At 37.1% G+C, this 18,495-nt stretch overlaps 1 protein-coding gene across 2 annotated transcripts in view; it reads right to left on the bottom strand.

The window, feature by feature from the left end:
- The window catches only part of lmbrd1 (LMBR1 domain containing 1), a 130,753-nt gene extending 112,631 nt beyond the window's left edge, over positions 1 to 18,122 (bottom strand). The window contains exons 1-4 of one of the 2 annotated variants that reach the window (XM_041789782.1): positions 18,047 to 18,112; positions 13,999 to 14,052; positions 10,525 to 10,701; positions 9,326 to 9,389 (exon numbers count right to left, since the gene is read on the bottom strand). In XM_041789782.1, coding sequence (XP_041645716.1) covers positions 9,326 to 9,389; positions 10,525 to 10,701; positions 13,999 to 14,052; positions 18,047 to 18,112 — 361 coding nt within the window. Of the gene's footprint in view, positions 1 to 9,325; positions 9,390 to 10,524; positions 10,702 to 13,998; positions 14,053 to 18,046 lie in introns of both variants that reach the window. The other variant, XM_041789783.1, reaches the window with a different exon arrangement.
- Between the last annotated feature and the right edge of the window lie 373 nt (positions 18,123 to 18,495).

An 18,495-nucleotide genomic window follows, 5' to 3' on the forward strand; every position in this document is an offset into this window, starting at 1 on the left:
TCCACAAGGTAAATACACTGCAAAATTTAAAACAGGAGCAGAAATGTTGACTCTGTTAAACTTAGCTTTTGATTAAACACGTGTGCAGAGAAAAATCTACATAATTCTGACCCCGACAGCTATCCAAGTCCATCAAATGATTCATGAAAAACATGAAGAGGGTCCTTAAAAATCACTAGACATGCACATGCTTATTAACCGTGATCACTACTGAATACAAATCAATCTACCTCTCAGATAAAAAAACAAGCTTCAGTAAGGGAAACAGCGAATCTCTACGTCAACCCTGTAATTACTCCATTTGTGAAGAGACAAATGGACAGTGCTGTCACAAAGGCCTTGAAGTGAATTTAACTTTAAAGGTTAGATTTGTAAGCAGGGCTGTGCGTGCGGCACACATGGAGCTTGGTCTCCACCTACTGGCAAATAAAAACCCAGTGGCCCTTAAAATAGAGAAGAAACAGTCTCTTACTCGGCATAAATAACAACAGCATATTAAAAAATATGCAGCCAAAATTAGATTCATGATATTTTAGAAGTAGCTCAGAATAATTGTGACAATGCTCAGCCTCAGGAAAAACTCTTTTTATAGTGTCATCTTCACAAACATCCATCCACTGCAGAGAAATGCAGAGATTCATCATGAATGCATCTGACTTTCAAATAGTTACCATTTGTGCAGCGCTGTGTGCAAGATATTATTCTTTAAAGTGTTTAACTTTCAATAACTGTGGCATCTTATCAGTGGCAAGTTTGTAGATATCACAATGCATTACTATAAAAAACTACTATGTAAAAGATTTATTCCAACGCATTAAAATTGCTTCAAACCACATTATGATAATAAATGCAAAGACCTGAAGAACCTTCCCTGTGTTCAGTGATGGGTCAGCTGCTGGTACCTTTAAGATATGAATGCATTTGAGGTACTTGATTCACAACCTTTTTCCAAAAAGTATGACTACTTCTAAGGGCAAAAAAACACTGAAAGGCTGACATTTTTGTATTTTAGACAGCCTAAAAAGTACTCAAACCTCCTTATCTACAACTCAAGATTACAACAAATCTGTAAAAAGATCATACTGCCAGAGAGAGCCCTGATAACATACATAGCATGCTTGAGGCAAGCAGCAGTTCATTCTAACTATCAACCTCAATCCTATCAACCCTGCTGTGATCTTGGTGAGCCTCAGATTTATACACCTAATAAGAGAATTAAACAAAGAAAAAAAACATTTCCTCTTGAATATACAACCCCAATTTCAATAAATGTTGTGCAATGATTTGCAAATCTCATACACCCATATTCTATGCCAGGCCAGTTGCTGGAGTTCTGGGAGAGAAATGTTGTCCCATTCTTGCCTGATGTAGGATTCTAGCTGCTTATCAGTCCTGGGTCTTCCTAGCTTGATTTTTCATTTTATGCTGCAGCAAATGTTTTCCATCGGTGAAAGGTCTGGACTGCAGGCAGGCCAGTTCAGCACCTGGACTCTGCTACTGCAGAGCCATGCTGTTGTGATCGGGATGAGAGATATGCAAGGCCTTCTCTAAAAGAGATGTCTAGATGGGAGCATACCCCCAATACACGTTTCAGCATACACAGTGCCTTTCCAGATGTGTAAGCTGCCCATGCAATAGGACCTAATGCAACATCATACCATCAGAGATGCAGGCTTTTGAGCTTTGATCAAATCTTGATTCATCTAACCACAGAACAGTTTTCTATTTCACCTTGTCCCATTTTAAATGAGCATTTGCCCAGAGAAGTCAGCAGCATTTTCGTATTGTATACAAACATGGCTTTATCTCTGCATGATAAAGCTTCGATTTGCATTTGTGGATGGCAGACAGTGATTTCTAGAAGTGTTCCTGAGCCCATGCAGTGATTCCCAGTCCAGAATCGTGCCTGCTTTCAATGCAGGGCTTCATGAGGTCCTGACATTTCTCCAGATTCTATGAATCTTTTGACAAAATTATGGACTGTAGATGATGGGATATTCAAAGTCTTCATAATTTTTTGTTGAGGAACATTTCTCTGAAATTGTTCCGCAATTTTCATTCTGTTTTTCACAGATTGATGAATCTCTGCCCAAATTTACTTCTAAGAGTGTCTTCCTCTCTAAAATGCTCCTTTTATACCCAGTCATGTGACTGACCTGTTGCCAATTAACCTGATTAGTTGCCAATTGCTCCTCCAGCTGTTTTTCATTGGTAACACTCACTTTTCCAGCCTTTTGTTACCCTGTCCCTGCTTTTTTGAGATGTGTTGCTGCCATCAAATTTTAAATGAGCTAATATTTTTCATGAAATGGTAAAAATTTTTGTCTGATATGTTGTTTATGTTCTATTGTCATTTATGTGAAGTAAGACAAAAACAGTCCAGCATGACTCGCAGAAATGACAGTGCTACATGCGCGGCCCTCATTAAACCTATTGTAGATTATTTTTAAACTCAGGTGTACTGTTAACATTTCCTACTCTAATATTTTTGGAGTGTCACTACTGCATAATCAATATGATCTCTGGGCAGTCTGGTAAACTAATGAATACTGACAGGACACAGCCTGCATTCATGACTTTGCTTACAGCATCATTCATTTTCTAATTCTCACTTAAGGAGATTTCTATTCCAAACAATGGGTCGTAAAAGAGGAAATCCATGCTGTGCATGACATATTTGTGGGTCCAGGGGACAATAAACTATGTCTCCTTGAATGCCGGATGCTCTTGGTCTATGAAAGCCAATTCTGCGATGTCACCCTACCAGTGGAAGAGGTTTCTTTGATTGTGCTGTCTGGGAAAGGAGACAGCTTGTCTTCCTTGCATTTGGCATTTCTGAACAGACGGTACATAACAGTGTTGCTGACAGGCACTTTAAACCAGCATCTGTTAGAAAACGTGTGATCTAGTGTCTCTGCTATGACTGAATTTGCTATCGTCAAAGACAACAAACTCGTGTTATCCCCTAATATGACAATCAACAAGATACTTCGGTGGCACTAATAGCTTTGAGCTGGCAATTTATCAGACAAACAGCCTGGGAACTGTCTACATGAATTGCAACCATGCACGAATACCAGAATTATGGAGTGATCCATGGGGATTGAACATGCCCCCTCTAAAACCAGAAGCATGAAACATCAGTGAGCTAAAGCCAAAGTCAGAACCAGTTTAATGTTTTAATCTTAACAAAAAGTGATGGTGGCAATTAGGCGCAAGGAAACATGTCACACCTACCTCCATGAAGATGCAAAAGTGGTAAAAGCCAATGCTCCTCCTGTTCTTTTTCTATGGAACTTCCACTAAAATTAAAAATCCTACTTTTTTAATTCGTTTCCTATTTTCAGTCGTTATTTTGTTTTACAAAGTCAAACAAGAGGTAGGGTATGCATCTTTAGATAATAGCCAAGGGTTATTTAAGGTGCTAAACATGTAACAAGACAGCAAAATCATTCAAAAGTGTTCTTATTTTCTTCTGCAAGCTGGTTTGGTTGAATTATCATAGTAAAGAGGGAGTAGTGAAAAAAAAACATAATAATGTTGGCTCTAAATTACAGTTACAAACAACAGTATATCATCCCCTGTCTCAGGTGTATTTTGGCTTCACTTTATACGATGGAAAGAAACTGAGTTAGCCATTTTTATGTACAATTAATGCACTGAACCTAAAATAGAGACTTATACTAATGGAATACATTTTATTTGTATCAGTTAAATCAAGCTTAATTCTTTAAACATCCTTTCAAAGTCACAATGGGTGAGAAGTTTGTGTGTTAAAAAAACAGGCCTGATAAAAACCAATCAACTCCCTGTGGAGAATTTTTGGCCTGTACAGCTCTTTTGTGTACACAATCATGTGCTTCAGATTTCATTTAAACTTAATTCAGCTGGCTAGGCTGAGATATGCTGAAACCATGAGGCCACCTCAATTCAGCAACCAATAAAAATGATAAAGCTATTTTCAAAAACTAATAGGAAAGTTGGATAAATTTAATTCAAGTGTAGTCTGAACATGCCAGCACAGAAAAAAAGATCTTAGAAAGAGTTTCTTTAAATTTTAAGATAAAAAATATTCAAGCAACTTGGATTCTGTGCCTCTCCACTTTTCCTCCAGACTCTGGGACCTTGAATCCAAGGTTCTTGTAGTCCTTGTTGGTCCACTGTGTTTTCTGAAGTCCACAGTCAATGCAGCCATCTACCAGGACATTTTAGAGCACTTCATGCTTCCTTCTGCTGACAAGCTTTATAGAGATGCTGATTTCATTTTTCCAGCAGGACTTGGCACCTGCCCACACTGCCAAAGGTACCAAAAGCTGGTTCAATGACCATGGTGTTGCTGTGCTTGATTGGCCAGCAAACTGGCCTGACCTGAACCCCATAGAGAATCTATGGGTTACTGTCAAGAGGAAGATGAGAGACACCAGACCCAACAATGCAGATGACCTGAAGGCCGCTATCAAAGCAACCTGGGCTTCCGTTACACCTGAGCAATGCCACAGGCTGATCGCCTCCATGCCACGCCGCATTGATGCAGTAAATCATGCAAAAGGAGGCCCAACCAAGTACTGAAGGCATAGAAATGAACATACTTTTCAGAAGCCTGACATTTCTGTTGAAAATATCCTTTTTTTATTGATCTTATGTAATATTCTAATTTTTTGAGACACTTAATTTTGGGTTTTCTTATCTGTAAGCCATAATCATCAACATTTCAAGAAATGAAGACTTGAAATACTTCACTCTGTGTGTAATGAGTCTATATAATATACGGGTTTCACTTTCAGAAACAAGTGACAAAAAATATTGAACTTTTTCATGATATTCTAATTTTTTGAGATGCACTAGTAATGTGTAGAGCATAAAATCTCTGCAATAAAAAGCTGATGGGACTATGTTTAACCATTTCAATATCTTTATGTATACATACTTCCATACAGGTATGTATGCATATTTTGTATAATACTACATACATAGATACTCTTATATATGCTTTTCCGATGCAATAATATATGCATAAACACATCTGTAAATGCAAACTATGTGCAAAAGGGCGATGTGCAATAATATTAGCTCTTTAACTAACTAGGCCAAGGGCGATGTGCAATCTCTCCTGAAAGCACACTCATGATTTTGTGCAATATATCAGCACACTTGCACTTAAGCACTACAGCACTTTACCATCTGCCTTATGCACTTTAACTGCAATGGTCACTTTATTCCTGGTCAGTCTTAAGCAAAGGTCATGCAGTAACCTACTGTATTGTTGTATGTGGCTCTTTGTATTTTATTGTACCGTCTATGTTGTCTGGTCTCTTGGTGTTTTCTGATTTTTATGTAGATTTTTAATGTACTCTTTGTTGTTTATACCATCAACCTGCCAGGGACTACAGATGGAAATCAGCCTACAATCTGGCACATTTATATGTCCATGTTCATTTATGAGCATTGTCCCTTCTAATAAATAATTAAATGATTTAAACTGGTATTTTAATACACATCAGGGTAAAGAAATATTGAAAATCGCAGTAGACTATACTACAATTTTATCTAATTTTCAAGCCCAGCCCCAGTCTGAGACCAACGAGATTCAAACTGGACTCCCGTGTCTTCTCTTTGCTCGCTGCAAACCAATTAAAAAAGCAGGGTTAGCCCCAAAGTTAGCTTCAGTGCTCCAGCAGACAAATACATTTCCACCACGCTTCCTGGTTCTTGTCAGGACTCTGCATCAGAAGTTTAATATTTATATCTGCAGCATTTTATTTGCAGGGTGAATGCTTGTTAGTTTCTACATTTTTTGATACGACAATGTTGCATGTTCCACCCCCGCCATAAAGTTATTATTCGTTTCTGTGTTTGCATCATGATTGCTGTCTCGCGAACTCTGAGCAAAGATCGATTTAATGTGAGATGGCTCACTCTTGATCAATCTCTGCTCTGGAAAACAATGCAATTGACGTATTAACACATTAACACGTATTCAATTAATTATCGCCTATTCCACCATAAATTTTATCACTGAAATGTGTCAACGATTCGTAGCAGCCCAACTGTGCAGCCGGCCTTACCTGACCAGGGAAAATGTTCAATGTGAAGACTGATATTTGGTTGAAATCCTGCTTGCAGCAACAAAGACAGCATTCACCAAGAGCATGGGAATACTCATTTTTAAAGATTTCAACAATCACAAAGAAACTGGATAAAGACTTGCTTCAAAGCACAGAGACACCTCAAAAACTCCTGAATGAGGACTGAGGTATTTGAAACAGTATCAAAAACTCCACTGATGTAATTTCTTAGCCTTGCCCACAGCTACTCAGAGCATTTTTTGTGTCAGCAATGAGATGGACTCCTCTCAGAATCAGAGCTCAACAATAAGCAAACTCAAAAGTTACATTCACAAGACTATTTTATAACTATTCTCACAGCCACTTCCCTTATCCAGTTACGTGACTATAAATTGATTTTTTTTTAACTTTCTCATTAGAGCATTAGTTTCCTATACTGTCATGTTCTCATTAAGTGGAGAGGCTTCGGAACAAAACACATGCAATATACATGCGTGCAATGAAGCATCATGAATAAACAATGAGACCCCACAATTGGTCTCTATGGGAAAATAAGTGATTGCTGCAATATAGTCAGGTCATGCTAAAAAATGTACATGAACACACATTTGCATGATACAAGTAAACAACAAAAATGTGAGGCTATCTAAACATGCACAAATCTATTATTTATGAACATTTCCATTATTAAAATGCAGAAGATAAAAAATCAAAAGACTGTAATAGCAAGAAGTTAACAAGGCAAATGCACTTCCCAAGTCTATAGTGTGGGTAAATCAGATCAATTACATTTGAGTAAATAAACGTTTCATTGATATCAGCAGTCACATCAAAGTTAGGTAGTTCCATTCAGTGTACAGTTCTGATCGTGCTGAAAAAAACCACATGTGCGCCATCTATGGCTCTAAATACATAACACAGAAACGCTCACAGCTATTTTAGTAATGTAGGCAGCATGCCAGCCTACAAATACCATTCATTTTATAATCATGAAAGGTCAATTTGACATGAAATACTTTTTATTGTTTTATTTCATAGCTCTAAAAAATGTGTGTCATGGCTGCTCTCAGTCCATTTACAAGGACTGTTAACACTTTTTACTGACAGTATTGCCTGTTCTTGCTTTTCTTATTTTTAGTACCCTTTTATTAAAGGCCAAGTATTGAGTTTAAAAGCTCAAGAGCATGTAAGATGTCTGTTAGAATGTGGCCATACTAGCAGGTATTTTTGAAAACAGGTGTTTTTTCTGTACTTTTTGACCTTCTATACACATGCAAACTGCGTTTAAGGTTACTGAAAAAAACCTTTTTGAAACTTTTTCCAGGGTAAAGAGTTTTAGAGACTCCGCTTCCAGAGTTCATGTGTAAACAAGGAAAACAGAGAAATGGGCTTGCACTGCGCACCAACAAACACTAAACTTGTGCTGGTGTTAACATTGCTAACTGGACTTTTGACATGCCTATACATATACAGATAGATGTTCTCCCACTGCTGATGAAGAGAGATGCCTGACTGGACTACAGAGGCCACTGCAGCTTGATACAACAACCCAAAGAAACAAACCCCACTGCAATTCAGGTTGGTGGGACAACATTAAAAACAAAAGAAAGGTAACTGCAAAGGAACAGCAAGGACATTTTAATTTCAAGGGCAAACAAACCAGAGCTGAAATGGTTATTTCTGGCACAACCACACCAACTTCCAAGTAGGTATGCATGCGGATAAACGGTTCAATTTGTTTATTAAATTAGCCAGCACAAGATTTACAAGTCGGTTAAAATATTAACCTATAATTTTTATAAACACAGGCTTAAAATATTGGTCTAATGGTTTTTCAAACTATAATAAACCTCCTGCCTATAGAGGCCACTGTAGCTTCAGTTAATTGCTGCTGCTTTTCTTGCTGAGCTACCCTCCAGCACTTTACCGGACATAAAAATGAGAGGCTTAGCAGTTAGCATGTAGTAGGAACAGCACTGTATGCCAGTAGAAAACAGAAATCAAACTGTATGTAGGCTGTCGAGGGTTGAACTCATGTATAACCACTCAACAGAAGTGAAAAGAGGACAAATATCAAAGCACGATATTAAGCTGCAAAGAGGAACAAAGGCTGGTGGAGCTAGCTGCTAATGTTAGCCATGCTTCACAAAGTATATATGGCTCACATCACACCCACTAACACAATGACCCAGTGAGGAATTTGACTGGTTGCCAATTATTTTCTCCCTGTTAGACTAGTTGGTTAAATGCAATTTAAATAGCAGTTTAATCAAATAAGGAAATAGACGCACAGGAATATTCTTACTTCCAAGTTGAATGGAGGATGAAGAAAGTCTTGAAAGAAACGGAAATTTCCAGCAACACTCGAATTAAAAGAACAACTTTATTGGCCTTCATCAGGGTCATCAGGATGACCTAGATGAAGGCTACAAGCTTTAGTTGTTCTATAAACTACAAGTGTTTCTGGAGAAAACAAACCTTTACAGATATATTGCTGCCTCTGACATGGAAGAGGGAAAGAGGGAAACCTCTATTTGCAAAAATCTACAATATGCAAAGACCCTTGCCCACATGTGGACAAGTCCTGATCCAATTTTGTGGAAAACTCTGAGTCAGTGTGAATTCAAAGTTCGACTTTTATCCTAGAAGGATTGTGGTGTGGTTAAGTCAAGCACCAGGTGTTACAAAAATGAACTTGCAATTCTATCAATTAATAGAGGAAATTAGGCTGAAGTGTGATCAAGGACACTTATTATTAATGAGAATTAATATCCGGTCATAAGAGCGGCCATTGACCTAGTGGTTAGATGTTGCACCCCATGTAGAGAGGCTGTTGTCTTTGAAGTACGGGGCCAGAGTGTCATTGCCCACTCTCTTCCAACTGTGAATTCTATCCACTGTCCTGTCTCTTAAAAACAGGCATAAAATGCCACATATACATTTTTAAGAAAATCTTAATCCAGCTTAATAGACATGTTGGAAAAAGTTCAGAGAAAAACAGGAATTTCTGCTGTAAATTTTCATTTCATTTCAATTACAGGAGCACATTGTTCTTTCTTGAAGGCTGCTGTGTTTGAATATTTTTATGTTGTGATATTCTCATGTTGTTCTTATTGTTTCTAACATGTTTGTGATTTTGTATGGCTGCTACCTCAACAAGGTCTCTCTTTTCTCATTTTAATGAGAACTTCCGGTAAATGAAGGAAAAATAAAGACAAAAATGAAAGCCATGTAAGCAGGTATAAATTGAATGCACTTACTGTAATAGCCATACAGCACAGTGTCCTCAATTTGCCTTCTCGTCTCATTGTTTGCTGCCCATTCCTGGATGTAACCCAAGGAAAAAATCCATGGTTAAGTCAGTATTTAAGTGATGGTGTCAGTATAATGATTGCAGGCATAAAAGTAGTAATGAAGGAGCAGTGAACATAAAATGGAATATTAAGAATTTTCTTTATGCAGAGGTAATTAAGTTACTTTGTTGATCATACAATAATCATTCAATTTAGACGTAAAAGGCTTTAACATGGAATCCATAGACTTTGGCAGGTGTAATAGCAAACTAGCGAGGAAATGTGTCTGTAACGGTGCTCTGACAGCTCTGTTTATCAATTTTCACAAACTGAATTCAGACATAACAGAAAATAATGCAAAAACCTGTCAGGCAAGGGAGGAATAACTCAAAGCTGTCAGACCTCTGTCTAAATCTATTTTTATTCATGCACAGCACAGCTGTGGCATACTGTCCATCATAATAAGTTTCTATTTCCTGCGTTTTACTTTAAGAGTCATTTGTCAAATTGAAAAATAAAAGCTGGGAAAAGCTGCGAAGAGATTCAAAGGCAGATATTGTTTTTGAAGAGTAACTGCCTGCAGGAAAATGTTTGTGTCATTTCTGTCAGTTGCTGTATTGTCATGATTTCACCGCTCTGAGTCATGCTCAGATGATCTTTTCCCATCAGAAGTTAGTTCCATGACTCTCTCATTTTTCTGTTTACACTTGTCACTTTCAGTAGAAAAGCCATCACTTGCTTTCACACCTCTCTGCTTAATCGACTTCTTTTAACAGAGTGTAATAATTAAGCCAACAGAGAGAGAAAAATCATCTCTCATTAAGTCAGTGGGATTATTTGGCTGATAAGTGCAGCTATATTCAGGTGACCATGACTAAATTGTTCAAAAACACAACAAATACCATCCAAATCAACAGAAACAATGAATTACCTGTGCTTCAAATTAATATTATTACACGCTAAATCTGCTAAATCTTCAAATGCATAAAAACAAAGTCAATGACTTGGTGAAAAGTTAATGAGCCAAGAACAGAAGATATCAGACTGAACAAAAACAGCAACTACTTGCTGTAATTCTTTGCTAAGCCGCATTAAAAGCTGCAGCAGGAAAAGTGATTAGCCTTTAGATCTAACTGATGCTGTAAGCTATAATAACAAACATTTACCTTGTAGGTGCCATTTGGATATTTCATGAATGAAACAAGGAATATATCCACTGGTAGAAGTGCTGACGTTATCAGAGCAATGGCCAGTGCACATATTGCTGTGATAGTTGAAACGACTTCACTCTCCTGACGACTCTGAAATTTCCGAATGTAAACCCAACAGAAAGCCAGGATTATCTGGAGCAGGGAGAGAAAAAAGTAAAACATTAAACATTAACATCTTTCTTTGAATTGTTTTTAAATGCATGCAATCTAAGAAAGATTTTACTGGTGGTATAATGACAGAACTGATCCTGGGGTGGCTCTTTGATTGGCCTGCTGACCCAGAAGCCCGTTCCAAAGCAACCATTGCTAAGCTACACACAGTTAAACAAACTTTTGCCTGTGTCAAATCTTTTCTTAATGTTGTATTGAAATTTTGACCAAAATTTTATTGGTTCAACATGGTTAAAAAGGGGTGTTTGGCATGTATACAAGGGCAAACCATACATACATACCCAGGATGACTTTTCATTCTCAGTTTTTTAAAGGTCAATTATGAATAATGTCTCTTTCAATTTGACTCTGTGGATGACCATATTGGTGATTTAGCCCATCAACAATCACAAAGTACACTTAGATATGCATGTGAGTTAGAGTAAAAAAAAATATATTGAAAAGCTTAACATTTTAGTAATGAAAAGCAGCCAAGACGTTACATAACAGCATGCTGGTCCTGTAAAGCTTATCAGACTGTTTAACACTAGGGAGGTAGGATGTTGGATATCTGCTGATACCTGATATGTCAGTATTTCCAAACTCAATTTAGCTGAAAGTATTTCAACCACTATATAAATGTCATTCAGACATAAACTTCAGCTCTTAAAACACACTTTTATGTTTAAAGATGAACAAAGAAAAGTTCAGTTCTTAGAAGACACTTTAAAACTTAAGGAATGAGGATGAACAAAGAAAAGACTTCAGCTGACATGGGTCTGTTGGTCCTGCCTTTCACTCCACACGCTTATTCATTTACTTATTCATTCATTTTCACTTGATTTCCAAATTCAATGCCAAATTTCAAATTTCATCAATGATGAAATCTGGGGTTCAGGATTGGCTTGACACAAAGAACACAACACTTATAGTCCATTTCCTGGACTGGTTTGTGTGTGGGGGCTCTTGTTACTCAGTCTACTCCTTCTGAAGCTCCCCTAAGTTCTTGAATCTGCTTTGTTTGACAGTCTTCTAAAAGCTGAGCTCATCCCTGATGCTTGTGCTCCTTTCCTTACTACACTTTTCTCTTCAGTCAACTTTCCATGAATATGCTTTAATACAGCCTCTGAGAACAGACTGCCCCTTCAGCAGTGGCCTTCTGTGGCTTACCCTCCTTGCGGAGGGTGTCAATGATCAGTTTAGACATTTGTCAAGTCAGCAGATTGTGGTTGTGTGTACTGAACCAGAGTGACAGCAAGAAGGCTTAGGAAACCTTTGCTAATTGAACTTCTCTGCAGCTTTCTAATATTTTGCGATATTCAACTTTTGATTTTTGTTAGCTGCAAGTCATTATCATTACGATTAAAACAAAAAAGTCTTGAAATTTTTCACTTTGGATGTGATGAAGGAAGAATATATGGAAGCTTAACTTGCTGAAGTAAATCACAGGATAACACCAACCTAAAACACAACACCTGCATTTACAGCAGATGTATCTATGTTGTAAAATTAAGTAGAAATTTGGCTGATAAAACTTTTGGGCTAATATCTGCGGACACAAATATCATGCTAATAATACTGAGCATCCTCAAATAACAAATGGTTGATCTCTCTTTGCAGCAGGAGGACAGCTAACATCAGCTGACATCCTTAGCACCAGACATCGGTATGACTTAAAATCATTTCTTAAAATCAATCATGTGTTTAGAGATTCAGAGTTAACTCACATCAGTAACCAAGGAGAGTAAGGCTTGATAAAGGGTCCATTCGACGATAAGAAAAAAGTATAATATAAAAGGTATAATACCCCTGAAACCAACAGTGTCTTTGTGTTTCTTTCATTGATCAGTGTTGCAGTGCAATAGTCTGTTAAACCTCATCATGATGTATACCCCTCGGTCAGATCCACTCAGCTTGAAAACTCTAGATTAAATGTGTTTATGAGTGTGCTGCTGATTGCCCAAAATAAAATACTCCAACCAAAGTGATAACAGCAAGTAGGGAATTATAAACTGAGAATAGCCTGACTGCAGGTGCTGTAAAACAGCTGATCAGATTATATCATCACACTCCCTCCTCCCCTTTTGGCATCTGAGTGAGAACAAGCTCTCCGGTTTTGAGAAGCAACTAAAATAACTCAAAGTTGAGCTTGAATATGGAAGAGAACCGCCTAACTATATTTTTAGGAAAAAAGGATTTTCAAAATCAATTCATGAATTAGCCAAAATATTCTGTTGTTCAACATGAAGAGGACAAAATAACAGACTGAAGTTGAAACAAACAGGAAACTCATTAGATAGGGTGGCATAAAAGGGCCTCCAAAATGACAAGGTCATATTCAAGGCACACAGGCTCTAAGAAGTGAGGACACTGCTAAAACTAGTCCCTTTAGATCAAGGGCTGCCATTCACAGACAGGATCAATTAAAGGCCCGCAGCCTTAAGCCTCTGGCTGCTTGTTTTGTCAGGTAATGACGCAGGCTTTGCATCCAAATAAGATCCACTGAAAGGTTTGTTCAAATAAAGGGGCTGCTAGTGGTGAGTCAGGAGGCAAAGTAATTTATTGGCAACCAGGCGTTCTTCTTGGCAGCTTCTGATTGGCCATGTGACTTTGAATGGCAGCCGGGGTAATGAACGCTGAAATAAGCATCAGATTACCTAGTTAGATGACCAAGTTCAAGACATTCATTCAGGAGGGGGAAACTGAGGACAGTTACAAAAAGGGCTTATTTCTCAAATAAGAAAGAGAGAGGGCACTTAGATTTTAGATGATCAGACTTTCTACCCAGTAGGAAGAGAGAATACAAAAATCAATCATTTTGGCTGCATTTATGGATACAATGTCTAAAAGGAAAGAACATATTTCTACTGTGAGCTTTTTAATTAGGTCTTTATTCATTACAATCTATTGATCATAACTTACTTAGTTTGAATCCTTGTTTATTTTTCTTCCAAGTGGCATTGTTAGCATGCTTTTAAGCCCCTGCATCAAGCTCAGAGGGCTATATGAGTAGAGAATAATACAATATAATAGCTGTGATGGCCAATATGAAATGCTTGTTGAATAAATTACTGACACCTTCTGACTGTTGTTCGGCACAATTTACAGTCATAAAGAGACAAAACCTGAATGAATAATAAGCATATAGAAATTATATATTGTTGCTTTTTATTCAATGAGTGAAAAAAAACTATAAAGAGATTTAAAGCATTTAGTGTTTCTTCTAGAGCAGTGTTACTCAACCCTGCTCAACCAAAGGGCCAAATGGTTGGAAAATACCTTTGAGAGAGCCACGATCTGAGTGGTGAAAAGTGGCAGAAAATGGTCAAAAACCTGTAAAAAAGGGTGAAAAGGGGCAATAATGGGGAGAAGAAAATGAATAAAGGGTCAGAAAGTAGCAAAATGGGTGAGGAGTGACAAAAAATAAGTTACAGGTAGCAAAAAATGGTCCAAAAGGGGAATACATGGCAAAAAAAATTGTGAAAAGTGGCTAAAATGGGCAAAAATAGGAGCAAGTGGTATTCAATGGTAAAGTTTAGCTTAAATGGGCAAAAAGTGAAAAAAAAATGGTGAAAAGGCCAAAAATGAGATAAAAGTTGCAGAAAATGGAGAAAAAGTGGTAAAAAGAAGAGCAAAAAATGGAAAAAAGTGGTATTTAATGGCAATAGAAAGCTTAACTGAGCAAAAAGGGCCCAAAAATTGTGAAAAATTGCAAAAATGGGATAAAGTAGCAGAAAGCAGTGGCAAAAATGGGCAAAAAGTAGGAAACAAGTAGTATTAAAAGGCAAAAGGTATGTTAAATGGGCAAGAAAGAGGCAAGAAAGTCATAAAAATGGGCAGAAGTGGGATAAAAGTGGCAAAAAAAATGAAAAATTGAGAAAAAGAAGAGGCAAAAAATGGAGAAAAATTGCATTTAATGGCAAAGGTAGCTTAAATGGGTGAAAAGTGGCAACAAATATGAAGAAGGGCAAAAGGTTTACCTTTTTTAAGGTTTTCTGAGTGAACAATATTCAAAATTCAGACATAAAAGAGCCACAAATAACAAAAGAGCCACACGTTGAGTATCGCTGTTCTAGAGTAGCATCCTAAAGGAAAATGTTTGTGTTGTTTCTGTTGTGATATTCACAGCTCAGAGGAATAAAAAGATGTTCTTTTACCATCAGAGGCAAGTACAAAGATTTATTTTCGAATGAATTAACGAATTTCAGCAGAAAAGCCACCACTTGTTTCATTTTCATTAGATGCCCCCCACACACTTGACAACTTATAAGTGCATAGTTTTCATTCTCCTCTACTTTTTCACCCTCATTTATGTTTAAATATCAACAAACTGCAGGCATTGCTCAAACTTTGACTATATACTCACATAAAGAGAGGCTAACATCATGCTTTAAAATTATAACAAATACAATATCTACAATGCTGTATGCATATGAGTACTTAGGTTTACTATCGACAACAATACTGATCAGTATCTGTTAGAAATGTAACAGATGTAGCTGTATAGCGGTGATAGAAAAGTCTCAATACCGTTGTGGAAATGTGATGGTTTCAAACAGCAGGTCTTCAGGGCAAAGAGTGTAGATTTTTTAGTGGAACAGAGCAAGGGGAAGTGCGAACTACAGTTACCATCAGCCCTTGCATACCCATCATCCTCTGTGCTCCACTTGCTGGCTTGATCTAACAGCACAAAAAAACGGTGCCACTACTGGTGAGGAAGAACCCAGTGACAAAGTTTTGGAGGTTGTGGAGGCTCCAGCAAGTTTTAAATCTGGCATGTGTTTCACAGAGTCAAGAAATGAGAAAAAAGGTGATGGACAAACAAAAAAACCTAAAGACCTACAGCTGTTTTCAGTAGTGGACAATAGGGCTGGGCAATAAATCGCAAATTATATTAAATCGCAACATGGCCTGCTGCAATTCACAAATCACAGAAGTTGCAATATTTCTTTAACTTTAAATGTTTCAAAATACCAGTGTAATAAATCGTTTTTGCTGCAGCAGCAGCAGCAGCAGAGATTTTATGCACATTCTGCAAACATTCAAGTGTCTTTTTTTATAATGGTTTACAAAAATCCTTTTTGTCGTATTGTATGTATGTTTTTCTTAACCAAAATGAGTGACAGAAAAATGATATTGTCCTGAAAACAAAGCGAATGACATCACATTTGCAATACGAGCAAAAATAGTTAGCTCATTCTAAATAAAACTGATGAAGCCTAGCGCTACTTCATGAAAGTCATACCTCAGCTGGTAGCCAGCTTCACCTCCCCCACCCCAGCTGCCTCATTTATAGCTTAAAGCTTGTTGCGACCCCATATTCAGATTCATGCTACTATGGATTAATTGCTTCTGAAAAAATTTCATTGTTTTCAATGCACATTGTCTTATTTATGGAATTATTATTGCTTGAATTTGTCGAAAAATACAAAAGATTGACCCAAGAATAATCACGTATTAAATCGCAATTGTAATATTGAGGGGAAAAAAATCGCAATTAGATTATTTTTGCAAATTGTTCACCCCTACACAATGAAGGTTTTAGAAAGTTAGTAAACACGCTGGAGCCAGAGGATAAGAATATATCTTTAATAGGGATGCACAATATTATCGGTCCGGTATCTGTATCGGCAGATATCAAAATTTTTGCCGATATTTACATCGGATATTTTGCCTGTGTATTTCAGCATTTAATGACTAAATTTTGTCCATATATACTAATAAATTAGTGGAGTTTTAGTCTGAACCAACAGACCTATGTCAGGTTAAGTCTTTTTTCTTTATTTATCCTCATTCTTTAAACTTGAAAGTGTTTTTTAAGGACTAAAAATTGTTTCCTTGGTCATCCTTAAACCTTTAAGTGTCCAAAAGGACTGACATTTTTTGTCCAAGAAGAGTATTTAAATATCGGTATCGGCTAAAATGAATCTGTAAGTATCGGCATATCGGATTTCTGCAAAAATTAAATATGGTGCATCCCTGATCTTTAAGTCTAACGCACACCTACAGCACTTTTTTGCACATATTGTGATATTCAAAGTGCAAATGTTTGATGATTGCCAGTCTTCATTTGTTGTTTTGGGGTTTTTTTTATATACTGCAATAAATACCATACCATGGACTTGTTACTGAAGTATTTGAGACTCTGATATTGTTACATCCCTAGTATTTATGCATCCCTATTTCTATCACTAAGATATTACAGAAGGAGAAATAATCTCTTATAAAGTCCTACAGAAAATATTGAAGTTTAAAGGTATTTAAGAAGAAAAAAGCAGTGACATTTAATATATTTTCAGCATTTTTAGACGGTCATCATCATATTCCTCATTTTTTAAATCTGTAATACAAAATAAAGTATCATTGTAAAAAATTTTTATGCTTCAGTTGTTTTTTGTTACCATGAGTTTTTCATGTTCCATTCTTACATATTTAACAAATGATAGCCTCAAAAAAGTGCAGAAGTTTAAAATGAAACTACACCTATTTCACAGGAGAGGAGTTTGAAGGGGAGTAATGAATCAATCAGTAACTGCAGGCTTACTCCTACCCACGGTCTAAACTGGTGCTGAACCGCTGCCAACGCATTTGTGTGATTAAGACAGTGTGTAGGAGTCTGCTTGCAAATGTTTGTTTTTTACTTTCAAAAAATTAACCAGTACTGTGTGCCTAGGGTTTCCATTTTTGTTGGCAAATTATCGAAATATCAACGAAATATCTGATATGACAACCCTGAAACAAAGGTTAAACTGCAGGGATTTAGAAAAGCAGACAGGTGTATACGCTCAAGCTTCATAGATTTGATGGCTTGACCCAAATATCCTTTTTGAATGACAGTAAACAAAACTGTCGCAAAACAAAGTTTGACAAAACTAGAGGAAACACAGACATGTGCCAGTATTATATAAAGTGAGAAGCAGCCCTTCATGCTTTATATATCTCAAACGTGCTTCATTATTTTCTATGGAAAGCCTGATGTTATAGTTATTTAGGACACCAGTGAAGCTAACTGGTGGGCTGCCTTTACTAAGACAAACTTAACAGGAGAATTTATAATTCCGTTCAATAGTTAACGCTGTTCTACCATATAATACAACACAGAAGGTGTATTTAATCCTTACTGAGCGCTTCCAGTAAAACAGCCTCTAAGTATGTCACGGCTAATGTTAGCTTAAATCCAAAGCCAATTTTGGCGTCGGTACATCTTAGCCATGTCGCGTCTGGGAACATCTAACGGCGCGAACAATTCACCCGATAAAATATTCAAACTATTCCTATGATGCTACTCTAACTAATAAAGCGAAAAGCTGACGCTACAATTGCTTACCAAAAGTATAAAGGTGAAAATAGACCATCCGAGCACAGACTCGGAGACCAACGACTGCGCAGCCATCTTCACTTCCTGTAATAACAAACCCACGTGCTCACGATTGCGTCACTACGTTGAAGAGCAAGCAGCAGCCGTGACGTAGGTGGATAAAGCCAGACCGGTGTGTTTGAGGATAATAACAAGAATATTAATGCATGAAGAGTTGGATAGATTTATGACGGTGACATAAACAAAGTCAAACATGTTTTATTATTGGAGTGAACACCCACAAAAGCCGGAAATGATTCTGTATCATCAATAAACGGCACTATGGTGACAAATGTGTGAGTCACTGCAAGATAAATTAAAGTATTATAGCCTACAACATAATAACTGCCACGGTTGGATAAAGATATATTATATAGGCTATGTAAACTATGAGAGGAAATATTACTGTTTAGGCGAGG

This window comes from Cheilinus undulatus, linkage group 6 (assembly GCF_018320785.1).
Source record: "Cheilinus undulatus linkage group 6, ASM1832078v1, whole genome shotgun sequence".
Taxonomy (NCBI): Eukaryota; Metazoa; Chordata; class Actinopteri; order Labriformes; family Labridae; genus Cheilinus; species Cheilinus undulatus.